The sequence below is a fragment of the Pteropus medius genome, unplaced genomic scaffold (assembly GCF_902729225.1).
Source record: "Pteropus medius unplaced genomic scaffold, Ma_sr-lr_union100, whole genome shotgun sequence".
NCBI lineage: Eukaryota > Metazoa > Chordata > Mammalia > Chiroptera > Pteropodidae > Pteropus > Pteropus medius.
In genome coordinates this window covers 468,569-491,662 of record NW_024340696.1, presented here as the reverse complement: position 1 = coordinate 491,662, position 23,094 = coordinate 468,569, and the positions used below count along the sequence as shown (strand labels likewise).

The following is a 23,094-nucleotide window of genomic DNA, read 5'->3' as shown; positions in this document are numbered from 1 at the left end:
TACTGTTTTATTCTACTTTTTATCTATTTTTTAAATCTATTTTTTATTTTTTGGGTGACGGTAGGGTAGAACTCAGAAGTTCAGTTTCAATCTTGGACATGTTAAGTTTAAGGTACCTATTAGATATTTAAATGAGAAAGGAAGGGAGAGAGGATACAGCTTAAAAAAGTCCTTTTGTCTTCCAACTAAGAATCAGTCTTCAAACACAATTCTGATATTATGTCCTGCATCTATTCAGTAAATTTAAACATTTATTGAACACATATGTGTCAGGTAGTATTCTAGGTTATTGGGACTCTGAGTAGCTACCCCACTTACTATCTATGTGAACTTGGAAAAGATACAAACTTCTTTAGATTTTAGTTTCCTTATCTGCAAAGGCTCTGTAAAAGAAAGAACAGATCTTTGAGGAACTGAAAGATCAACACGGTTAGAGTATAAAGCTTGGTCCAGAGTGAGACTGGTAAACAAAACAAGGGTCTGTTATTCAGGGCCTTATAGGCTGTGATGAGAATTTTAGCTTTTATCCCAAGAGCAATGGGAAGCTCTGGAACAGATTTCAGCAGGAAAGAGACATGCCCAAGGATATATATATACACACAATGCCAAGAATTAAATTTCAATTAGCATTTCCTCCGGAACAAGGGAAATTGGCAATTATAATCACACCAGTCTAATATTTTAAGGGTACTAAGTAAAAAATAATTAATCTTTAAGACTTCCTATGTTCAATTTTCTAAGTGAGATGGAAAACTAAATTAAATCTTGCTTACTGGTGTTAACAGTGACCTCAACTCATTACTGGAATCATGAATCAGTTTCTTTGTCTTACATATACCTTTTCTCAATTTAAGATTATAGAAGTGTTAAATGTCAGAAACTAAGTCTCAACTACAAAAACAATTTTTTATTAAGTGTGAAAGCAAACAGGCTCATCTATTTAAATATTGTTTTTACATATTTATAGGTAAAACAAAGACAAATAATTTATCAAAACTTACAAGTTTAAAGAATAGTATTATTTTGAAACCACCAATACAATATCTGAAAATACCACATTTTATCCATAATTAGTGAATATTATCCCTCCCCCCCCCAAAAGTAACTTGCATTTGTAAAAAATATAAAAGTTTTTTTTAGGTGTCAGCCAAGATTGCTCAGGAACAGTCCATCTTGCAGAATCTAAAAAAGTATAATGCCTTTATCGAGAACTTCTGTTTTCACCAAATGGCTTTAAAAATCACCTGTTTTCCTTTAGGCGTAGGTGAACTCTAAATCTTCACTTCACTTTTAGACCACAGGGTATGAACTTAAATACAAACAAATCAGAGTGTGAGTTTTGGGTTACTTTTCTTCATACTGAGCGAAGAACTTTCTCCTTAGCTGGGTGAAAGACCATGGTATATTGTGATGTCCAATCTACTGCACAGGGCTTCGCCAAACCAAAGCAGCCACAGTGAAAGAAATCTGCAAGGTTCTGTGTGAACCCAAGGCTGCCAAGAAAGGAAGAGAACACGTCTTACTACATTTTCTGGTTAGCTCTTGACAGTCACTCAAACCATAAATGTACACTGAGATTCTACAATACACAATGTCCTTCGAAGATCCTGCAGGAGTCCAGAGGTGAATCAGACAGTTACTGGGCTTAAAACTGAAGCCCAGTTCCATTTCTGAAACTGAATCTCCAATTTTGAGATTCCCTGGCTTCTGCCCAGCAACTAGTAAGTTCCTTCTGGGTCTCCCTTTCACTGGAATGATCATTACCAATAATAAGTTTCCTTTCCATTCCCACTGCCCTAATTTGGATTTTGCTTCTCTCAATAGCCACATAGACCAGTCTATGGTATTGTAGACCATAGACTACAATCAACAAGATGAGTTTTTCTTTCTTTTTATTTTTTTAAATTTTTTTTAAATTAAGTTTATCGGAGTAACATTGGTTAATACAATTATATAAAGATGGGTTTTTTCTAAATCTTCTAAGTAGCATCTGTAAATGATGTCCCTGTCTCAATTCCCTCCAATTCACCTTACATTTTGGAGACTGTCTAGTCTTTCAAACACCCTAATGTTCATAGCCCTTTGCAGCACTTCACCTCCCAATCAAAACCCTTTAAAGATACTCCTCTGCCCAGAGGTTCAGATCCAGACTGCTCATCTTTATATTCCAGGCTCTACACAAGAAGGCTCCTCCAGTGTTAGCCCCCAAACTCATCTTTATAAACCTCCTGCTGCAGCTACTCTGGCTCTGTTTTCCCCACGATCGTAACTGCACAGGCCGTTCTTCTATGCTGGAACCCACCCCCCCTCCCCACCCTTACCGCAGGTAATGCCCTCACCTTTTAAGTGCTACCAGTTCTCGAGGCCCAAGTCAAGGGCCACTTCCCTTCTGGAGCCTTCCTGACTACAACGGTCTTCACCATCACCTTTTCTCCATTAAATCCTGAAACTGCTACATATTCCAGTTACGAAGAAAGTGTATGTTTCTGCACATGGCCTGTCTTTCAAGCCTAACTCAACTTCCTACATACATCAAAACATCTTTGCCTAAGGATGACTGTACCACTGCTGCTGTTTAGTGACAGTGGTCAGGAAAGGCCCATCACTACTCAGAAGGCAGCTTCTTAGGAAGAAGGCTGACCATGTGGAATGGATGGGGCTGAAGTGGGGAGACATGCTGGGCATTTAAGAGACCAGCTCGAGAGCGAGTTAGTGAGTAAAAGTCATTTAGGGGGAAGGAAAACAAGGCAAACCTCTGGTTTGAGAGGGTTTGGAAGCCAGATTCAAAGTGGCTCGAAGACCTTGGTGTTAGTTCCTCCAGCCTACGTAGCCATTACTCAGCAATTCCCAAACACGCCCAACTCTCTTGCCTGTCCCTCCATTGTGACTCTCCTTCAGGGCTTAGCATGCCCTTCCTTCTCTCTCCATCATACCCACCCCACAACCTTCAAGGCTCAGTTTAAAATTTCACGTCTGCCACAAAGGCTTCTCTACTTTGGTAAATATTTATTCTTCTGGTTAAACCACCGAGAAAGGGACTTTATTATCACTGCCAGTCTGAAACAATCATCACAAGCTTGCCATCTACTCTCTATTGCTTTACCCATCTCTTCCCAATTAAGTCAATTTCTCTCCTCTCTAAATACATATCAGAGTCACATCCCAGGCTCTGACTTCTTGGTCTAACAGCCTAACAGTCTAACAGTTTCATCTTGTACAACCACTGCGCTTTAAAATAGACTGCTCATGAGATAGGCAGTGAGCGTTCAAACCCCTGGAGGGCTCTGGGTCACCTCTGCAGCACTTTGAGCCTCCAAGACCCCGAAATATGTGACAGGGAGATAAGCTTCAAAGCCTGACTGTTCTATCATAAGATGATGACCTTCCTACAAACACTCTCATTTTCAGCTGAGGACAGGTTTTATACAACTAATGCTCAAGGAAGAACATATCCCAAATCTGAAAAACTAGCTTCTCCCTGACACAGGTGGGCACATTAAACATAGGGCTAAAATAATTACTCATGATAGAAAGTATTACTCATGATAGAAAGTATTACTCATGATAGAAAGCCAGGTTGAAAATCTTGGCAAAGCTCACAGTCTAACGCTTTCTACAGAGAGCCTTGTGGCTGACTTTCTCAGCCACATGCTTAATTATCTCATATTGGCTTCATGCCAGCAACGTGCAACCTTGTGACCATGTGGCTTGACTGGAGAGATTCCCCATCTTGGCAAAACTTCAAAGTCACTTATTATTTGTGCTGAGTCCAGCAGACTAAACCCCAAATTCTTACTGCCTTGGGGCTCATGACCTTACCACTCATCTCCTGTCACTGAGGATTCCAAGAAAGGTCAGCTCTACCAGATAGCGAGTTAGAGGATAAGGGCATGGCCAAGGGTGGTGGCATGAGACTGGGTAACCAATGGCTGGCCTAGCACCTTCCATAAGTCTCAGTGGAAAAAATGGATCTCACTTACTTGTATGGCGTCCTCCTGAGGGACAACGGCTGTTTCATATGCCTGCTCTGCTTCAGTAGGCTGGTTCTCTCATGAGAGGTCAGGCCTAGAAAAGCAATCTGAAAAAGATTGGAAGGTACATAAAAAATACCAAGGCTCCATTACTCTTAGCAGTGCATTACAGGACACTGGCAAACATTCAGTAACCCCCAAAACATTCAGTATCACCTAACCCTCTAACCAAGGATCATGGTAAGAGTAAAGATTCAGCAGCTCTAAACTAGACTTTCCTATGTAAATCTAGTAGCTAGGCATTTTCTTTTCTGACTATCTAATTTTTATTAACCTTCAAGAAAGCACAGCACATTGACTGAGAGTTGTGATATAATTGTTTTAGTAATTTAAGCCATGACTTATGGCCATGTTTAGATTCTTAATACATTCAGCACGCAACTTTTAGATGAATAAAACAACATAAGGTCAGTATCAGTGCAATTATCTCAACTTGTTTATCCTTCTTACTATCTCTGTGAAAACAGCCAAATGAAAAAGTTAATAATCTGAAGTGAAGAACATTTAAATCTATAAATTTGGGGAAAGGTAAGAAGAATTAAGGTAACTTAAAAACTCTTAAGTAAAAACTCTTAAGTCATTAAAAGTCATTAAAACCACTACTATTTACTGAGTTCTCATTTAATCCTCAAAACAACTCAAACATCAAGTTCCTTATCTGTAAAACAGAGATTATCACCTTCATCAGATTGTTTAAGGATTTGAGATAATATATATAAAATACCTAGTGCAGAGGCTTATAGAGGTGAAGTAACAGGTCCAAGGCCACACAGCTTATAAAGTGGCAGAACTGTGACTGACACCTCGGTCAATGTGAGAATAAAGCTGTGTCCTAACCAGCAGTCTATACTGTCAGTTTGGCTGGCTACGGTCAAAACCATTACTCTCCAGAGCACTCGGGAAATGAAAGGCTTCAAATTAACAGAGATGTTTTGTTTATTAAGAAAACTACTTTGCTCTGAATTCCTGTATTTCAAAACTATTCAAAACTTTGAGCCCATTTTCCTGCCTTAGAAAACAGACAAATATAATAACCTTTTAAAAATTAAGAATATTATAGTCTCATTTACTTGTACTTGTTTTAAGAGTCCAAATAAGAAGAAAGAGAATTAGGATTGATGTCTCAAATCTTAGGTTCTACATCTAATTCCACCTCTTATTAGCCCTATGGTCATAAACAAGGTACTCAACATTTCTTAGGCTTAGTTTCCTCATCTATAAAATGGAGACACTACTTTGGCACAGTCTACATCTCAAATGTTTGTAAGGAAACAGATGGGAAAGTGTTTTGGAATATATAAAGCATATATAAATGTTAGGTATTACAAATGGTAGTAATTAATATTAACAATCATTGATGCTAATATCCATTCTTACTGCGTGAGCCTATAGATATCAAAGGGACAGGAAATTACGATAAATGTTCAGAAACCTTAGTTTAGTCAGTATTATTAGCTTAATTTCTTCCCTTAGCATTTTTTCTTTATTTCTTTATTATTATTATAGAATTGTTCACTTCTCCATAAAAGTGGAATATTTTTTCCTTTTGCTGAGTAATGCCCTGATTATCTGAAGTCTTACAGTAAGTGGCTCAGACTGATCACAGCTGTCCATTTCATGAGGGTGGGACATAGCAACAATGAGAATTACGTTCTACTCATAGGGGAAGGCAGCAGGGAAGGGAAGGGACAGAGCTTCATATAAAGCTGAAGGTGACTACTGTCCTAGAGCTTGAACTTTCTCATGGCCATGACATTCTCTGGATATGCAATTACCTGTCCATTGGTTAATGATATCTTTTATTTCTTCCCCACTTCTATCCACTTAAGTATTGTATAACAACAAGGATAACAAGCAAGGTTGGCAAAAGTAAGAGAAAATAATCATCTCACATTTGCACCATGCTTTACAGTTTATACCATGCTTTCACACACCATACAATTTAATCATATGATGGAAAAAGCCCATAAATGGGACAGTCAGAAAACGTAGGTTTGCGTTCTGATTTTCCTACTCTTTGGGTGACCAAGAACAGTTCAATTCACCTGTCTGTACCTCTGTAAAATAAAGAGGTTAGATAACTCCTAGGGCCAACACTAACAATTTATTATTCTAACTTTTAAACCATCCTATGAGAGTAGACAGGCATTATTATCCTCATTTTATGGACAAGGAAACTGAAATTCAAGAGTCAAATGACATGCCTAGACCCACAGAGAAAGTGACAGAGGTAGAACTAAAAACAAAGTCTTCTGATTTGAAATTAAAGTCTTTCTACCTTACTACAGGTTATTGGAATTTTACCCAAAGACATTATAAAAAGAGAATATATACCTGAAAGAGTTGATTGATTAACAAAAATGTTGACCATGAGAAATGGAAAGTTGCTAGCATGAAGATATATAAAACCCAAGGGGAACAAGCCACAATCTGACTGAGGTAGGTCCATAGTCCATCTTCTCCGAATGTTGTGGCACAACGATTTGACCAATCTGTGAATGCACAAAAAGGAACGAATTATTTAAAAAGGCAACAAACGAGTGATCATCATTCAAGAAGATAAAATCAGTGTAGTTCTATTTAAAAAAAAAGAAAGCAAGACATGATAGCACAGATCAGAAACCCAACTTGACGATTTTATTATTCAAATGCCAGCTAACAAAGACAAAAAAAATGGTACCTCACTGTTAATTAAGGCTATGGTAACACTCCATCATCGGCTGGCAGGGAGGGGATAAAAGCAAAAAAGGACCATAAAACCATCACTAAAATCAGCATATTCAGCATAAAATGCACTGGTCAGAGAAGTTAATTGTTCAAGGACTTGACAACTAAGAATGATTATATTTAATAAATATTTGTCCTGGAAAATTCTCTCTTATCCATGTTACAGCAAGATATGGGTCTATCGCAGAACTAAATATAAACTCTTATTAAAGGTTCAGATCACCAGGCCATTGCTATGGCACAAGAAATCCTATAAGCCCCTAGATACTTTTGGAACACAACCTAACAGCATGCAGTTACCGAGTATACTTCTGTACTGGCACCATAATTTATCCTGCAGAGAGAGAAAGGCCAGGTGAGGAAATTCATGAGAAAGATACCCCCCCAGGAAAAGGACAGAGAGCAAAATTCATGTGATCACAGCTCAGTTTCTCCCCAGGAACACCGATTTATAAGCCAATTAAAAGGGAGGACTTCCCTATGGCCTTCATGATACTGATCCGTAGCCCACATAGTTAAGAGCAGCCCTTAGGTGAATACATGCAGGAAGTAGCAGAAAAAAGCGAACAGACTCTGAAGGTGATGTAAAGCCAATGACTTACAGGCTCCATGACTGCTCATAAAGGGCAAATTATTTTTGGAATGAGAATTCTGTAGATTTGCACCTTGAGATTTCACAAATGCCTCTGACAATTTGATAATTATTTTTAGACATTTTCCCAAAGCAATACTTAAGAGCTCCTGGGACAGAGAGAAAATGAATCCATGACATTACTATCTACTGTCTGTCCATTTTAGTGCTAAAAATCTAATTTTCCTTTTTGAGTCTCATCTGATTCCCAGCCATCTTCCATGAATATATGCCAGAAGCATTCTAACAGTAATCATCACAGAGTAATAATCAAGGTAGTAAGTTAAGGCAAATTATACTCTGTAGAGATTCTTATTAGGACAGCAAAGAAAAATGCATCCCATGCACCTGATTTGACAAAAAATAATATAATTTCAAACAGCAGGCAGAGGAAACAGCTGAGTGGGAAAAAATATTTTCTTTCAGCTTATGGATTTCTACTGCTCTCTTCTGGGAATTTTTTTGATAACACAGTATAACCTCAAACTGAAGTTTTCATAGGACTAATTTCAGATTTAATATCAAAGATATGGCTCTAAATGGCCACATACATTATTGTGCAATATAACACTTTAATATGTACTAATACTTTCTTATCAGGTAGTCGTTGGCTAATGACAGAGAACTCGTATTGTTCCAACTCAACTGTTTTCATCTTTGGATAGCTCTGATAGTTACAGTATTTTAACCATGATCTAAAATCTTTCTCCCTGTTACTTGTATGCTGCTGACACTTTGGGTTACCTACGGTCCACCCTGAAAACAGACTTCACAGAAGATGAAATGGATGGAGGCTGTACAGAGTCAGAAGTAACTTCAACTGGATCACCTAAGGGGCAGGGTGCACAGCAAGGCTCTAGCAACAGGACTATTAATGGTAACCAAAGAAGGTGGGATAGCAATGAGGCCTCATGAAAAAAATGGAGCACTTTTAATAAACAAAGTTCATTTTTCCTGTCTGTGAAATAATGACCCAATATCTTCATTCAGTATAAATAAATATTGTCAAAATAAAATGGGATAAAAGTAATCAAATATGTTCAGCTGGTCTACACAGTTTTAAGTGAAGGTAAAGGTGGGACTGTTCCTAAGAAACAAAACATAATATAAAATCGGTTCAGAGCCAGAGAATAAAGACAAAGACAGAGAAGAACCAATGCATGTAATAAGAAAGCCACTTGGAAAGAATGAATGTGATGGAAAATCACTTCTGTCCTTATCAATACAGTTTTATGCTGGACACAGACAGCAAACAAAGGTGACTATTTTTAGTGGAGAGAGAGAAGGGGGGAAAACAAAAGTGGTGTAAAATCTGGCTCCTCTCCCCTAGGATCAAGTCCAAGGCACGGCTGGTCCATGGGCCAGCTTGAAAAGGTTTTCCAGGAATATGCTTTAATGTCAGGCCTTCAAAGGGCAGCTCTTTCAACAGAAAGAAGTAGTGTCAAAAAATATTTTATTTCTTACACCACCAGACATAATCTAAGAGGTTTTAAAATTCCAATGCTCAGGATTACCGATGGCCTTTGACAAGAACTGAGTGAGATCAGGGATCACAACCTTCTGACTATTAGATCCATTTGAGATGGTGACAGTTACACTGAGCCACAAAAGCATTCCCTAGTGATCAGATACCCAAGGTGTCAGGTGGGAAAGGGGCTGATGAGGCAACTGAAGCCCTCTCTGTGCCTACAGCAGGGCAAAAAAGAAATCATTTCACATAGATATTAATTAACAATCTCTAAAAATGAAACCCCAATCAAAACAAAACTTGTAATACTGGATGTTTCTGGGGAGGGGAGCTGGGAGGCTGGGGGACACTGTCGGAGGAACTGTCTTCCAAAAACTAAAAATTTAAATTAAAGAAAGCAGGAAGCACAAGAGTAAGAAGGGCTGGAGCTTGAGATGCTAAGAAAAAAAGAAAAAAGAGTAGTAAAAAACTTTCCTAACAGTTTCCTGAATCATTCCCGATTTTAACTCAAGCAACAAACTAGTATTCTGTTGGCAAAATAAAGGCCTGAGCATGAATGCAACAGGAAGGTGGATGGAAACAGATTAGTGGTGAAGCCTCTGCCTAAATGGCCAAACTCCCCCAAAGCTTTCAAATAAATAAATAATGAACCATTAAGCAAAGTCAAAATAAACTACGAGCACTATAGCTTTTTTCAGTTAGGTAACCTCTTCCAAGGTTTGAAAAGCACGGCCAAGCAATTCTTTTTTTTTTCATATATATGTTTTTTATATATTTATTATTTAAAAATTTTAAAAATTACAGTTAACATAAAATATTGTTTTATATTAGTTTCAGGTGTATAGCATTATGGTTAGACATTTATATGAAGTGATATAGTCATGTAATTCTTAAAAGCCAACAAACACTCTTGCTTTGATTTAAACCCGCTCTTCTTAATTGATCACCTTGGAACAGCTGGATGTCACTCCATACACGGGATCCCTAGACATCCCTTATACTGCTACTGAAAAGTTACTTTCCTTTCTCAAGGTTGCAGAATAGTGATCCAATATTTTCTTTCAAGTTATTATTTCTAACCTTTCAATTACTTTTACATTTTCATACCGGTTAAAAATTGTGACTAGATATTTATCAAATGACATGTGTTTTCAGAGTTTTGTCCCTTGATTACTGTGACCACCTTCCTCCTCCCCCAATCTCTCTAACTACCAATCTTTTTTTCCTTTATTTTATTTTCTCTCACTTCCGTAGATTTATACTTAAGTAGCTGTTTTCTCTTCATTTCAGCAGGGGATAAATTTGCACTTGCCTTAAGTGAATTTGTATTTTTGACCACTTTTCGCATTTATCGAGGTCACTTTAGACTACAATCTCTTCTAAGGTACTGACAACTACCCTCTTCCAGCATTTCTTATAGTTTCCCAATGCTGAGAAAGTCTCAGAGGCATCCATTTCATTTTTACTAGGGGAATGGTTTGTAGTAACCCAGCCAGAAAGTGATATAGACAAGAGTTTACAAGGAAAAGTATATGTGGATATGGGTGCATGCGCTTGCTATAAGGAAAATTTATACTTACACAGGAAAGATTCATACATAATCCAGTCACACATAAAGGCAAGGAAAAATAAGAAGAATATGTAATAATGATGGTTGCCAAAACCTACATCAAAAAGAAAAACAACATATTTAATACTTTCTTACAATGATTTTCCAAATCAAGACCATATTAACTGCCTTCCTGTCCAAAGCACTGACCAAAGTAAAAGAAATAAGCTGTTGCTTTGCTTTTAAATACCATTAAACTATAAAACCAAATGGCTCTGATATGTCATGGTCAACTGTCCATGTTAACTGAACTAACATGAACTAACTTTATTATTACTTACCTAAAAGAGAATTTTTTTTAATAGAACAAAGTTTACAAAGCATATACAGTTCTAGGATGGCCTATACCGTGTTAGAAGGATGAGAGCAGGCAGGATTTGGGGCAAATCATCCCATCTCTTCCTTCCATGTGATAAGTTTATATAAAGTATGACTTCCAGACCTCAAGGATTGACTTGATCAGGGAACAGAGAAAATGAATCTGAGGAGTACTACTAAATAGGTACACTGCAGGAGACTGGACACAGCAAAAGAGGGGCAACCTGCAACCTGAGAAAGGCCTACAGAAACAAAGAAGGGATGTAGGTACCAGGCAGCCAAGCCCACTCATTTGAGCTGCTCTCTTGATGCTGGAGATGGGAGTGTTTCGATGCTAATGACATGAAAGCTCCTCAGGTACCAACCACTGTTCCCCGCTCTCCAGTGGCAGCAAAGCGCAGCAGAAGGGGCAAACGGCCATAGGAATGAGGACCTAGGTTTAGAAATGATTACTTGTGTGGCTGTAGGTACATCATTTAACTTCTCTGGACCAGTGTTCTTACTTTTAATATGGGGATAATATCTCTTCTATTTCACAGGCCTGTGGCAACCGAACAGGATGATGCATATGAAAACACTATATTAAATGCAGTGTGATAAAAATATATGAACTCATTACTATTGTTTTTCTGCGGCCATTCAAAGCTGCCTGTTATAAAGCTAATCATCGCATCTTTATGGTGGGATGGGGTCCATGAAACTAGGGACGCCAGAAATTGTCTCTTCACTTGTTCTCTAGGAACAGAAGAGAACATGAACATATACACTGAGAACACCTGACTGAGCTGAGGCAGCCTTTTGTTCATCAAGATCATAAAAGCATATCTTCTCCTGAAGACCTATGACATAGTTCCTCTGAGGTTCCTCAAAATAAAATAAACCCCTGGATTTTACTGTGACAGCTCAGAGGAAACCCAGGGCTGCAGATTAGGAAAAGGATAATTCCCTGGGTGGAAGGAAAGCCCTAGATCTCTGCCATCTTTGGATCTAGCTCCTACCTGAGCCTTAAAGGAGGCACGTGGAGAAGGGAAACAAGAGAGACAAGATGCAAAATATGGAAAGAGTGTGGTATTTGGAATAGAAGACTGATACTACTAAAGTGACTTAAATAACTTTTTACCTTTTATATTTTTTCAACTCTAAAATGGAGATAATACCAACCACATAGGAGAGGAGTGCTCTGCTAATCAAACAGGATACTTCATGTAAAAGCTTTGTAAACACAAAAATACTATACAATGACATTATCATTATCAACATCGACAATCAGCCTTCCAAAAGTGTTATACCATAGAGATGATTCTCTGACAAGGAAGAGCTACAAAATGGACACTCTTCTACTTGTTCTATGAGTCACACACATAACTAAACATAAGCTGAAATTCATAGCGGTAACTGAAAAGCTCAGTGTCTCACCTATACACCGTCCAGTCCACAGGCAGTGTTGATCATACCGAGCCACACAGGAGTTGCACACATGGCAATGGAGTGACCTTAATGGCTTCCTTATCTAAGTGGGCAATTAAGAAAAGCTCAAGCAAAAATCAGTGTCTCAAAGTGGTAAGAAATCACAAGCAAAATCTTATTGCTAAATCGTAAAGACATTCGTACAAACAATCCTACACACTAGATCATCAATTCACATAGAGGCTCTGGAATGCCTTATTAATATTTACTTCCAAATGTCCATTTTGATTAGGCCGTCACTCAAAGGGATTTGAAGTATAGACCTTATTGACACTGACTAAGGGGGAATGAGACAATACCATACAGAAGAATGAGCATTGGATTAAGAAAAAAGAAACCCGCGTTTCATTTCTGGCTCTGCCAATAATTTGGAAAATGTTACTTCCTCCCTTTAAAGGCCATGATTCCCCAGTTGCAAAATGAGAGGTTTCACTAAGTGATTTCTAGGGTCATCTTGAGCCTCTGACTCCAAGTAAGTTCTAACATATACTTCATGGCAGGAAAAAGCAAACAAAACACACAAAGAGATTTAAGCATAGGCAACTTTAAGAGATTATAAGTAGTATTCTCCTATATATTCAAAGCAGAAAATTGTTCTGACGGTAATACAAAATTAGAATCTGGTAAAAACAAAGGTGTATAAATATACCATGAAGATTTGATAAATGCTTACTTGAGCAATGCAACCATGAATTTGCTTTTATGATGGGAAAACAATTATAAAGAGAAGATTCACTCACAAGACATGATGTACAAAACGTTCTGAAGTCCAGACAGCCAGTCTCTGCGAGGGTGATGATATTCTGAAAGACATAAAGTTTGACCTTATATTTGCATTTTACTGGGTAATGTATAATGCATGGTTATATACCATAATCACAGCTCTTCAAACTGAGGTAGCTAGAAAAGCAATTTGGAAGACCTGCCAACAAATCATTCTGTGCTTGAAATAATATGACTTTTCAAGGCTGCATTTTCAACCATAGCCAATAAAGTAGAATGCACAATAATTACATCCCCCTTCTCTCCATCAATGGCAATGATCTACCGGTTATAATCTGAGGAGAAAAATAAATGCACACATATGTATTCCTAAAAAAGAAACAAAAATCAATAGTATACATTAGAACTGATGGTTACAAGGACCAAGGGCTCAGTTTCTTAAGAACACTGGCTTTAAGTAACAAAGAGGATGGCACATTTCCCAACTTCTAAACATTCACGAGCAGTAGAAGACACACCATGTCCTCTGACAACTTCATATGTGAGGAGAAGGGGCACCTCCTCAGTCAAACAGAAGGACGCCCCCTTGCCCCTTCCTACTTACTCTGCATGTATTAAATTTAAGCTATATAATTATTTAAATGTTACTATAAAAAAGCAAGAGATCACATCACAGAAATTACATGTGAAAGTCTTGGTGACGAATTACTTTACTAGAAAATAAAAATATTTTTTTAAAACTTTCATATGAATATAGAGTATGACAGTGGAGAAATCTCATTTTACTGATTTATTCATTCCACATTTATGTTGCATGTATTAGGTGTCAGGAACTAGAGATGCAGCCATGACCAAAACCAACGAGGCTTTGACCTTCTAAAGTTTACATTCCCCCCTATTAAAAGAAAATCAGTAACATTACAAAGAAAGCTCACCGTCTTCCTTTCTTCTTCAGAAGACTTAGTGAAGCCTGGATCTGTTGCCCAAGTCTTATAAAAAAAGTAGAGGGAGCCTATTATGCTGAGAATGAAAACAAAATAGAAAGGGGTACCTGCCAGATGTTAAACCCAAGTTAAGGAACAAATCAGACTTTCCTTAAGAATAGCATAATTATGACATAAGCAAATTTCATCACTGGAGCCTAGGAATCTCTCTTCCGTATGCTATTCTAGCCTTCTCTTCCCTTAAGTAACACATCATTGCCCCCAAACCTGGCCCCATCCAATGTTCTAATCCCATGGGAATTAGCTCATATTTGGCAAATTAATCCCTCCTCCTTAGTTGAAACCCACATGAAACACTGATAGGAATAGTTGCAATATATGAAAAACATCTTGAAGATTGAAAAACAATCCAAATAAATTAACCTCTAATGGTATAACTTTGGCTCTCTAGAAAATATTTTAAAATATTTTCTGATCATTTTAACAAACTGTGCAACAAAACTACTTGGTTCAGAGATTCCAACTAAAAATATTTCCCTAAATATCAGATAAATGCTTATCCCACTGGAAAGTTTAATAACTAATCTTTGTAAGTGTATCAGGCTGAGTTAATTTAGAAACAAACAAAAGAAATTGCTTTCCTTGCAAAGTGATTCTAAATCAAACACTATTTGGGAAAGGCAGATATTATACATAAACTGAGATTAAAAGTGTTTCAAGTATAAACACTACCCACTTTGCAGTGTTTCTGAAGTGGTAAAAATTCTTTGTATAAAAAGTAAAATTTTGCTCCAGGGAAAGAATGTTCAGTAATAAATCAACACAGCAGTAATAAACAACATTTCTTTACCCAATTTAAATCAATACTGACAAAGAAACTGTATCTGCCTTCCAATGTATTGCCAAGATATCCTGTGCCAAACTTCAGAGTGGAAAAGGTAGCCATAAAGTAGACTCTAAACCCTTGCTATCCAAAGTGTGGTCGGTGGACCCACAGCAATGGCTTTACCTGGGAGCTTATGAGGCGGGTAGAACTTCAGACCTCACCCCAGATCTGCAGAACTAGACTCTGCTCTAATCCACAGAAACCAGCACAACCACATCAGGTTCAGGTAGGCAGGAATAAATCTATTGCTTTAGTTTATCAGTTTCACCGCAGATGGGCCTGGCTTTAAGAAATCGGGTCTAGAAAAGTTGAATTTTAACAAATAATGCTTAGTCAGAATGAATTAAGAACACTGTTAAAGAGTACATAGGTCAAGACTTTTTGTTACATCCTATTTTTTGCCCATAAATTCCTAATCAACACATATGACATGTTCTCAAAAAAAACATAAGGTGAATCATATGATGATGCCACATGTTGAGCTGACTGAATTTCTGTTCGGAATAACTTACAAAACAAATCCCAGGGGAATCACTAGATCCTCTCCCTCCAAGTAAAGTGAACTGCACTCTAACCCCTCATGTAAAAACCAAACATTCCTTGCTTCCATGCCCTTGCTTTCCGTCGTTCATGGACTTCGAATGCTCCCCACTTCACACCATCTACTTGTAAAACTGCACTTCTAGGATGTCTACGTCCTAGCTACCTTTAAGACCTAATATGCCTCCTCCTTTGTCTTTCCTGCATCCCTACAGAGGATTCTCTCCCTTCCTTGAATCTAAAAATGCTTATTGTATGGCACGCAGATCTCAAATTATAGTTATTTATAGATACCTCAGCTTCCCCAGTTAGCTTGTGACTCTTTTACAGTTAAAAAATTTTTCAATATGGAGTTAAAATTTGCCTTTCTATAATTGGACTAACTGTCTTTCATTCTTCAGATCCTTTAGCTCTACACTGTGGAGCTATACTATAGCAGCCCTTTAGATTTATCCTACAGAAGCTTATTTCTCAATTTTTATTGTGTGTCCATTCTATACAATGCATTGGCTTCCGAATGATAGACTTCCAAACATTTGAAATTGAAAGGCAGTGCTCAAACCTCCAGGATAAGCAGCAACGTTGTTCCTTATACAACAGTTTCCTGGTCAAGTTCCTGTTTGTGTTCCTCTTTGTCATTTTCTCTTAAAAAACAAAAACAAAACAAAAAAAGACAGAATACAAAACAGAGCAAACATACTTCAGATGTGTGCTGACCAGGACACACAGGACAGTGGGATTGCTGTTGTCCTTTGTTTGGACACTCCTAACTCTACTGGAGAACACACTGGCTTTCCTGAAAGCACATCACTACCCACACCAGGCTTTTAGTCAAAGTTCCTGTTTCTTTTTCACTTGACCTGAAGCTATGTCATCTTCAACACAATGCGTACTTGTACACGTTGATTCTCTGAAACCCAGTATAGGATTTCACACATGCTTATCCTTCTTAAACTTAACTCACCTACAGCCAGAATCACAAATTTAATGTACAGCGGTTTATCATTTCTTTCCAGTCTTAATCTTACTTCCAAACTCATCAGAAGGATCCTATCTCTTTCACTCAATCTCATCTCATAAAAGGCAAATACTTTACTTGTTGAACATATAAAAGGCACTAAAAGAAACTGTCTGAGAAGCTAATCTAGAGCTGCACTTAAATTCCAAATGCAGCCTTCTACAAAGATTTTATTCATCAGAGTAATTAATAATAAAATTAGTATTACTTACAGAATTCCAGTTATGCAATGGGGACTACGGTCAGCAATTTATAGACATTATAGCACAGTAATCCTTGCAGCTACCTCATGAACTTAGTACTATTAGCCCCAATTTATAAAAACACTGAGACTCAGTGAAATTTAAAAACTTGCCCAATAATACATAACTAATAAGAAAAATAGGCCCAAACTTGAATTCATTCTGATTCCAAAGACGACTTTCTTCCCATAATGAACCAGGCAGAAGCCAGGTTCTTCCAGACTTGGCAACCTGAGACGAAACGAGTATGAACACTCAGGTTGGGCCTTTTACAGGGTAGCACTTCAGTTCATACCCAGGGCAGTTGGAACAGCATTTACATTCAGCTTGAAAAACACTGATCTGATGGTAAAGTATGCCACCTACTGACTTAACATTCCCTCACCAGAAGCAGGCTTATCTAGGTGCCTAGCAAATGGTTTTATGCTATACATGTGAGTAAAATAGCCCATCTTGTCAACTCCAACATTTTAAGATTCTGTCCAGCTATATTAGTTCTTCTAATGTAATGGCATCTTCATAAACACTGAACAGTTTTAATTAAACTCAGCTGAATACTAAGTCCTGTAATTGAGGTTTTCACATTATAGTGGAGTTACTTTTTTGTCAATATGGATTCTATAAATTTGAACTAATGCAATATGAAAACTATCACTTTTTGTGCAAATTTTGAAATAATGTGAGTTGCTCAAATTTTAAAAGTTCATTAAGAAACACACTTTTAAAACTGTGTTTACTCCACTGCCACATGGGTTGGTAAAGAAAAATATCAGTCATCCCTACTCAGTATCATGCCAATTACCCAAGAATTTACCAGGCTTGAGATTTTTGCAGGTGATTTTGGTGTATATTGTGCTGCTATTTTATGCACTCATGGTTACTTACAAATTTAAATCTTTTTATATCATATAATGATATCATCCAAACTTTATTAGATAGTGGTAATATGGCTAGTACTTAAAAAGCTGCCCCCAAATCAATAATTATGAGACAAAAGTTAGACATAATAAAATATTTTGAAAGAAATCAAATGAACTCCATGATATGCTGTGTCAGTCATTTAGATTAAAGGAATCTGAAAAATATTAGAGATAATGTTCGGAAATAAAAAAAAAAATTATTAAAGTAAAAACATGCTATAATGAAAGTAGATACACGTACTCTGAGAACTCATATGCCTGTCACTTTGCATTTACTCCTATGAAAAAATGTTCTGGAATTGAGTATATGCATCTCCCCCTTAAACACCATGCTTTCTTTTCAAAAATGCCATTACCAGAAACAGAAATAACAAAGAAGTTAAAAGCATATGTTTAAAGGTACATTTCTATCAACCACATTTCTTCTACCAGTAAGAAGAGCAAGTTTATAACAGCTTTCTAGAGTTCTTGGAAGAGGAGAAAGGATCCTAGAAAGGGGTGAGAAGACTGAAAATCGGAGAAAATGTCTCTCTCTTAACGGGAGCTATAAATAGCTATAAATAAAGAAGTAACCCATATCCCCACTTCTAGAAGACTAGACTTGGTCAATCCTAAAAGCACAGCACACCCACAAGCTGGACTTGGCTTGAGTCCTGCTCAAGTAACAAACCTATTCCTTAAATGAGTTTTTTTGTTTGTTTGTTTTAACCATGGTCTGCCATCCATAACAGGCCATGAAAGAAGTTAAGTGGGCTATGACCAGCATTTTAAAAAAAACAAAATAGAATTGGATAAAATAAAATTTCAGAGTAAAGCACACATTAGGAATATTATTTGCTGAAATTTTTGTTTCACATGTTTTCGGTGGCAATGTAAATTTATTATTACTGTGGATTGAGAATCCCTAACTAGGATAATAACACTGCTCTGACCATGGCTGAGGAGGGCATATTACCCTAGTATCCCTCCCACTCAGGCCAGCCATTTTGGTACTCAGAAGATTTATTAATCAACTGCAACTGCTGACCAAGTTAAAAGAACCATCTGACCTTGGAAAGAAGCTTAAGGCAATGGAAGAAATTTGTATGGGTCCAGGCAAAACAATAATTCATTCTACTGTTTCCTTGCTATGAGTAATAAATTCTAGACGCCTAGTGTTTCCATAGCATGCTCTGATGTTCTTTCCAAAATTGAGTTGATTTTCAACATTAAACATCTTCAACCAAAACCATTAAATGAATACAAATGTGAGTTCCATTCCCTGGATCTCTTCCAATATCTAAATTTCTAACAATGGCATTACTATTTTTTAAAGGCAAAATGAAATATGCATTTAAATTTAAGTTTGAAGGATATGAGGAAAGAATAAGATGAACCAAGTCACAAATATCCAAAAAATGGAACTCAGCAGGAAGACCATTGGTAAGTATACAAGGCTCTTATACCCGACCAAGAACCTAAAAGAAAAAAGGATAAAGATAAGGTATTAGTGAAAATAAGTATAATTCATATTAATTTTAGTGTTAAATTCCCTTAAATAATAAAAATAGTAATAATAATGATTCCTTTAAACAACAACAACTTTCATTTACTGAGCGTTTACTATGTGCCACTTTCCATTCGGTAATGAGTTATGCACCATCACCTCATTTTACGCATGAGAAAACAAGCACGAAGACTCTCAAGAAGTGAATGTTCTAGTTCTTAAAGCTAACTTATATGTGACTTCATTTCCAATAACTTTATTTTCAATGAACCTTTTTTATTTCTTCTGAGACATATCTTACTTGTATTTCTTTTTTTGGCATACTATATGTTCAAATATTCCAAAGTGCACATTTTTTTAAACTTGGAGATTCACTTTCACATTTAATAAGCTTTCTTCTGGGGGTGAGTAGTATATATATATATATATATATATATATTTTTTTTTTTTTTGAAATATACAGATGCACACAACCTTAAGCACTTTCACTCCGCAATCAGTTTGAGAAGCAGACACTGGACATAAAATGTAAAAGTAGAAATGGCACTAGTCATCAGAACATTAACCATCTCACTTGGTAACAGGCAACTTGGAAGTCCACATATAACTTACTCAAATGTTAATACTGTTGTTTCAAAGGAAAAAAAAAAATCTTGTTTTTCACATTACTCAATATCGTAAATGTATGCATGAATATAGTTTACCTGGATCTATTTTTAACTTTATACCAGGAAAAAATGATAGTTAATGATAGGTATGAAAAGGACTTTTAAAAAGCTAGCAAGATAATTAGCATATTATGATAAAATATTTGAGAAGAACTAAAGATCCCAAATCTCAGGCATCTAATATGCTGCCCAAATGGGCCAAATGGGCCAAATGGAGCCCATATAAACTCTAGGGTTTGACCTGTCTGAGACTTTGCAGCAAAACTGTGTCTGACCTAATTAAGTAGTACAGTGAACTACCTAACTTGTAAGAGCTTGCTACTACGACCTGTTTACTTCTGACAGGTGTCACATAGCAGCCTAGATCAATAAGTAACTTCCCCTGGAGCCTAATAATAAAAGTTTGTAGCTGCTTACCTCAATGAAATTGGGACTGAACAGAAGAGTGTGGGAGAAATAAAAGCAGTATGAATAGTGTTGCCATATGCATTTGTCTCCCATTTGAATTATGTCCATATGCCAAGCCTAGCATATGAAGCCCTCAACTCACTGTAATCAAAAATAAAAGCTTTCATCCATTTTTTATAATGTGAGTTTCTACTAAAATAGACAAAATCTCAAATGCCCCTATCTTATGTTAGTAAATACTGCCAGTCCTTGCTTTCTCTCAGGGAAAAAAAAAAAGAAGTAATGATTGCGATTCCTGGTGATTTAACTTAAAATTTATTTGGAGACTAAGTCAATCCAATTAGTGGAAAATAAATACATGTCTCTAAGATACAAGTTTTCTGAATAGAAGACAATTTAGGCTATTTTCCAGAAATTTGAGCATTTACTTTACATTTAAATTCTAATTCAGTTCCAATCAACTGCTTGAGTGACCAAACGGTAAGATTCCCCTAGTACTGTTTTTCCTTATGACAAAAGTAGCGCATACTTATTCCAGAAAATGGCGACAAGCCAAAGGGGGACACAGGAATCTCATAATCACACCCTGAAGAGAGCAACACTATTTCCTTTTAGATCTTTTTCTATGAATCATCATCATTACTTTTTTTTTTTTTCCAGTGAGTGAAAATGTTCAACAGGAGAGAGAAGTTTCCTGCTTGTATGGGCCTTACATTCCAGGAAACAGTGATTACATGCTATGAAGAAAATAAAACGGGGTGATGTAGCATAGTCAGTCAGGGACGGCCTATGGAGGTGATCTTGGAACTCAGGCCTGAAGGAGAACATCGACTCCAGCTATGCAACCATCAGAACATGTCAGACGAAGACTTTAGTGAGAGCCACAACCCCAGGTGGGAATAAGCTTGATGTGTTCTAGAAACAGAAACAGGGCTGGAGAACAGTGAAGGAAAGAGATGAAGGAAGAGGGGAGGGAATGAATCACATAATACCGCATAGGCAAGGAGTTTGGATTTCATTCTGAGTAAAGGAAAAGCCACTGGAGGGCTTTATGCAGGGAGAAAAGACAGAAACTGATTTTCCTTTTTAAAAGACCACCCTGACTGCTAAGTGGGGAAGAACTAGAGGGGGATAAGAGTTGGAGTCAGGAGACCAGTTAGGAAGTTTGGTCTAGGGCGCCAGTTGTGGAGATTCCGAGAGCAGACCAACTGGAGGCAGAGCAGGAAGGACTTGGGAATGAGCTGGATGTGAGAAATGAAAAGAAGGGAAGATTTAAGAATGACAGTAATCCAAGGAGGATACCCATTATTCACACGACGAACTGGATACAGTTTTACTGAGAAAGAGAAGTGAGAAAAGGAGACTGGGGTGTGACATGATTATTGAGTACTATGTGTCTAACTATGTATGTGAACTAACCATAAGGCAGGCGTTGTCACAATTATTATCCTCATTTTATACATGAAGAAATTGAGGCACAGAAAGGTAAAGAAACTTGTTCAAGGTCTGCCTGCGATGTGGTAAAGCTTGACTTGAAGCCAGGCAGTCTCTTAACTAGTGATTATATATAATTATGTATAAATATTTTCCTAAAAATAGAACCATGTCATAGTTACTATTTTATAACCTCCTGCAATTTAATTAGGTTGTTTCGACTAAAAACATTAACAGCAAAAATAACTAGCTTAAAATGAATTTAGATTTAGAAAAAGAAAAAGCAAAATTTCTGAAAAAATGGACAAAAATGCTTCAAGATGCAAATAGCTACAAAAATCTCCCCATTATTCATCAAAATTAACATTTTAAAAAGTGAAGTAGGATATTTATTTTCCATCAGTTGTCAATTCAAATCAATTATTGGGTTGACCAATTTGCTTTCAAGTCCCATCATGTGCTACCAAAGCCCTCCCTTCGCAGCTACCCTGAGGATGTTCTATGTGATAAGCAGCATTCACAGCTCAGTAAAAATCTGTGACTCTAGCTAATCAACAATAGAAATAAGCAACCCCATTGGAATGCAATCACCAGCCTTGCAAAGACTAATACACACCTCGGAAACAAAGATGTCAGAAAAAACAATGTTACTAGAAGGCATCCTTTTAAAAGCCAAGAATCTGAATTGAAGTCCAATATGTATCCAACAGCCCACATGGTAATCACAGAAAGCATCAGCAGCAGGAAGAGCTATTAAGAGATTCAGAATTTTAGAACTTTATGGATTTTACCTCCTAAGTATCTAATAATCATTAGTTCATTAGAAGAACTACTTCCTAAACATATATAATAACATGTAATATAACAGCAGAACACCGTTGTCCTTCAAAATTGCTGAACGATAAATTTGAAGTTTGAGAAATTACAAACCTTGGAAACAATCTTTTAAAAAAAGGCTTACATTTTATGAAATGTTACTTAAACCTACTTTGTTTTGCTTTCTGCCTCTCCAAGAAATGGTGGTCTTTTAGGAAAGTGTTAATGATAGCTGTCACTTTTTAAAAAATAATTTATTTCAAATAGTATTATATGTCGGAAAGCATAAAGACAAAGGGACCACACAAAAATCTGTATACCCCAGATTTAATGAGGAGACCATAAGAGTTCCAACTTGGGCACTAGATGGTGCCATTTCCTAATAAAGAGGGTTAAAGGACCGAGTTTGCAGAAAAGATGAGTTTAGGGCATGTGGGATTTTAGATACCTATGTACATCTAGGAGATATCCAGGAGGTAATCAGAAAAGCAGGTCTACCATTCAGGAGAAAACTTGGAATTCATCAGCATATAGGTGGTAAAGCCATGAATGAACAACATTCCAAGGACTGTGCAGGTAGAAAGGGGCAAAATCTTGGCCAACAGAAATATTTACAGGGAAAAAAGCTAAGTGGCCAGTGTGACCAGAAAGGGAGGATGAGAACCAGGAGAAATAAAGGTTTCAGAGAAGCCAGGGAAAGAGTTTCAAGAAGCGAGTTCTCAGTGTCAAATGAAACTTGTCCTCAGGATGCTAATTGG

At 37.0% G+C, this 23,094-nt stretch overlaps 1 protein-coding gene across 2 annotated transcripts in view; it reads right to left on the bottom strand.

Annotated features, from left to right (window-relative positions):
• Window positions 1–887: 887 nt before the first annotated feature.
• The window catches only part of ZDHHC13 (zDHHC palmitoyltransferase 13), a 42,827-nt gene continuing 20,620 nt past the window's right edge, over window positions 888–23,094 (bottom strand). For both annotated transcript variants that reach the window (XM_039865555.1, XM_039865556.1), the window contains exons 9-17: window positions 22,137–22,270; window positions 18,881–18,981; window positions 13,910–14,034; window positions 12,992–13,054; window positions 12,201–12,294; window positions 10,438–10,521; window positions 6,366–6,523; window positions 3,981–4,078; window positions 888–1,493 (exon numbers count right to left, since the gene is read on the bottom strand). In XM_039865555.1, the coding sequence (XP_039721489.1) occupies window positions 1,355–1,493; window positions 3,981–4,078; window positions 6,366–6,523; window positions 10,438–10,521; window positions 12,201–12,294; window positions 12,992–13,054; window positions 13,910–14,034; window positions 18,881–18,981; window positions 22,137–22,270 (996 nt within the window). In that variant the 3' untranslated portion in view covers window positions 888–1,354. The remainder of the gene's footprint in view (window positions 1,494–3,980; window positions 4,079–6,365; window positions 6,524–10,437; window positions 10,522–12,200; window positions 12,295–12,991; window positions 13,055–13,909; window positions 14,035–18,880; window positions 18,982–22,136; window positions 22,271–23,094) is intronic.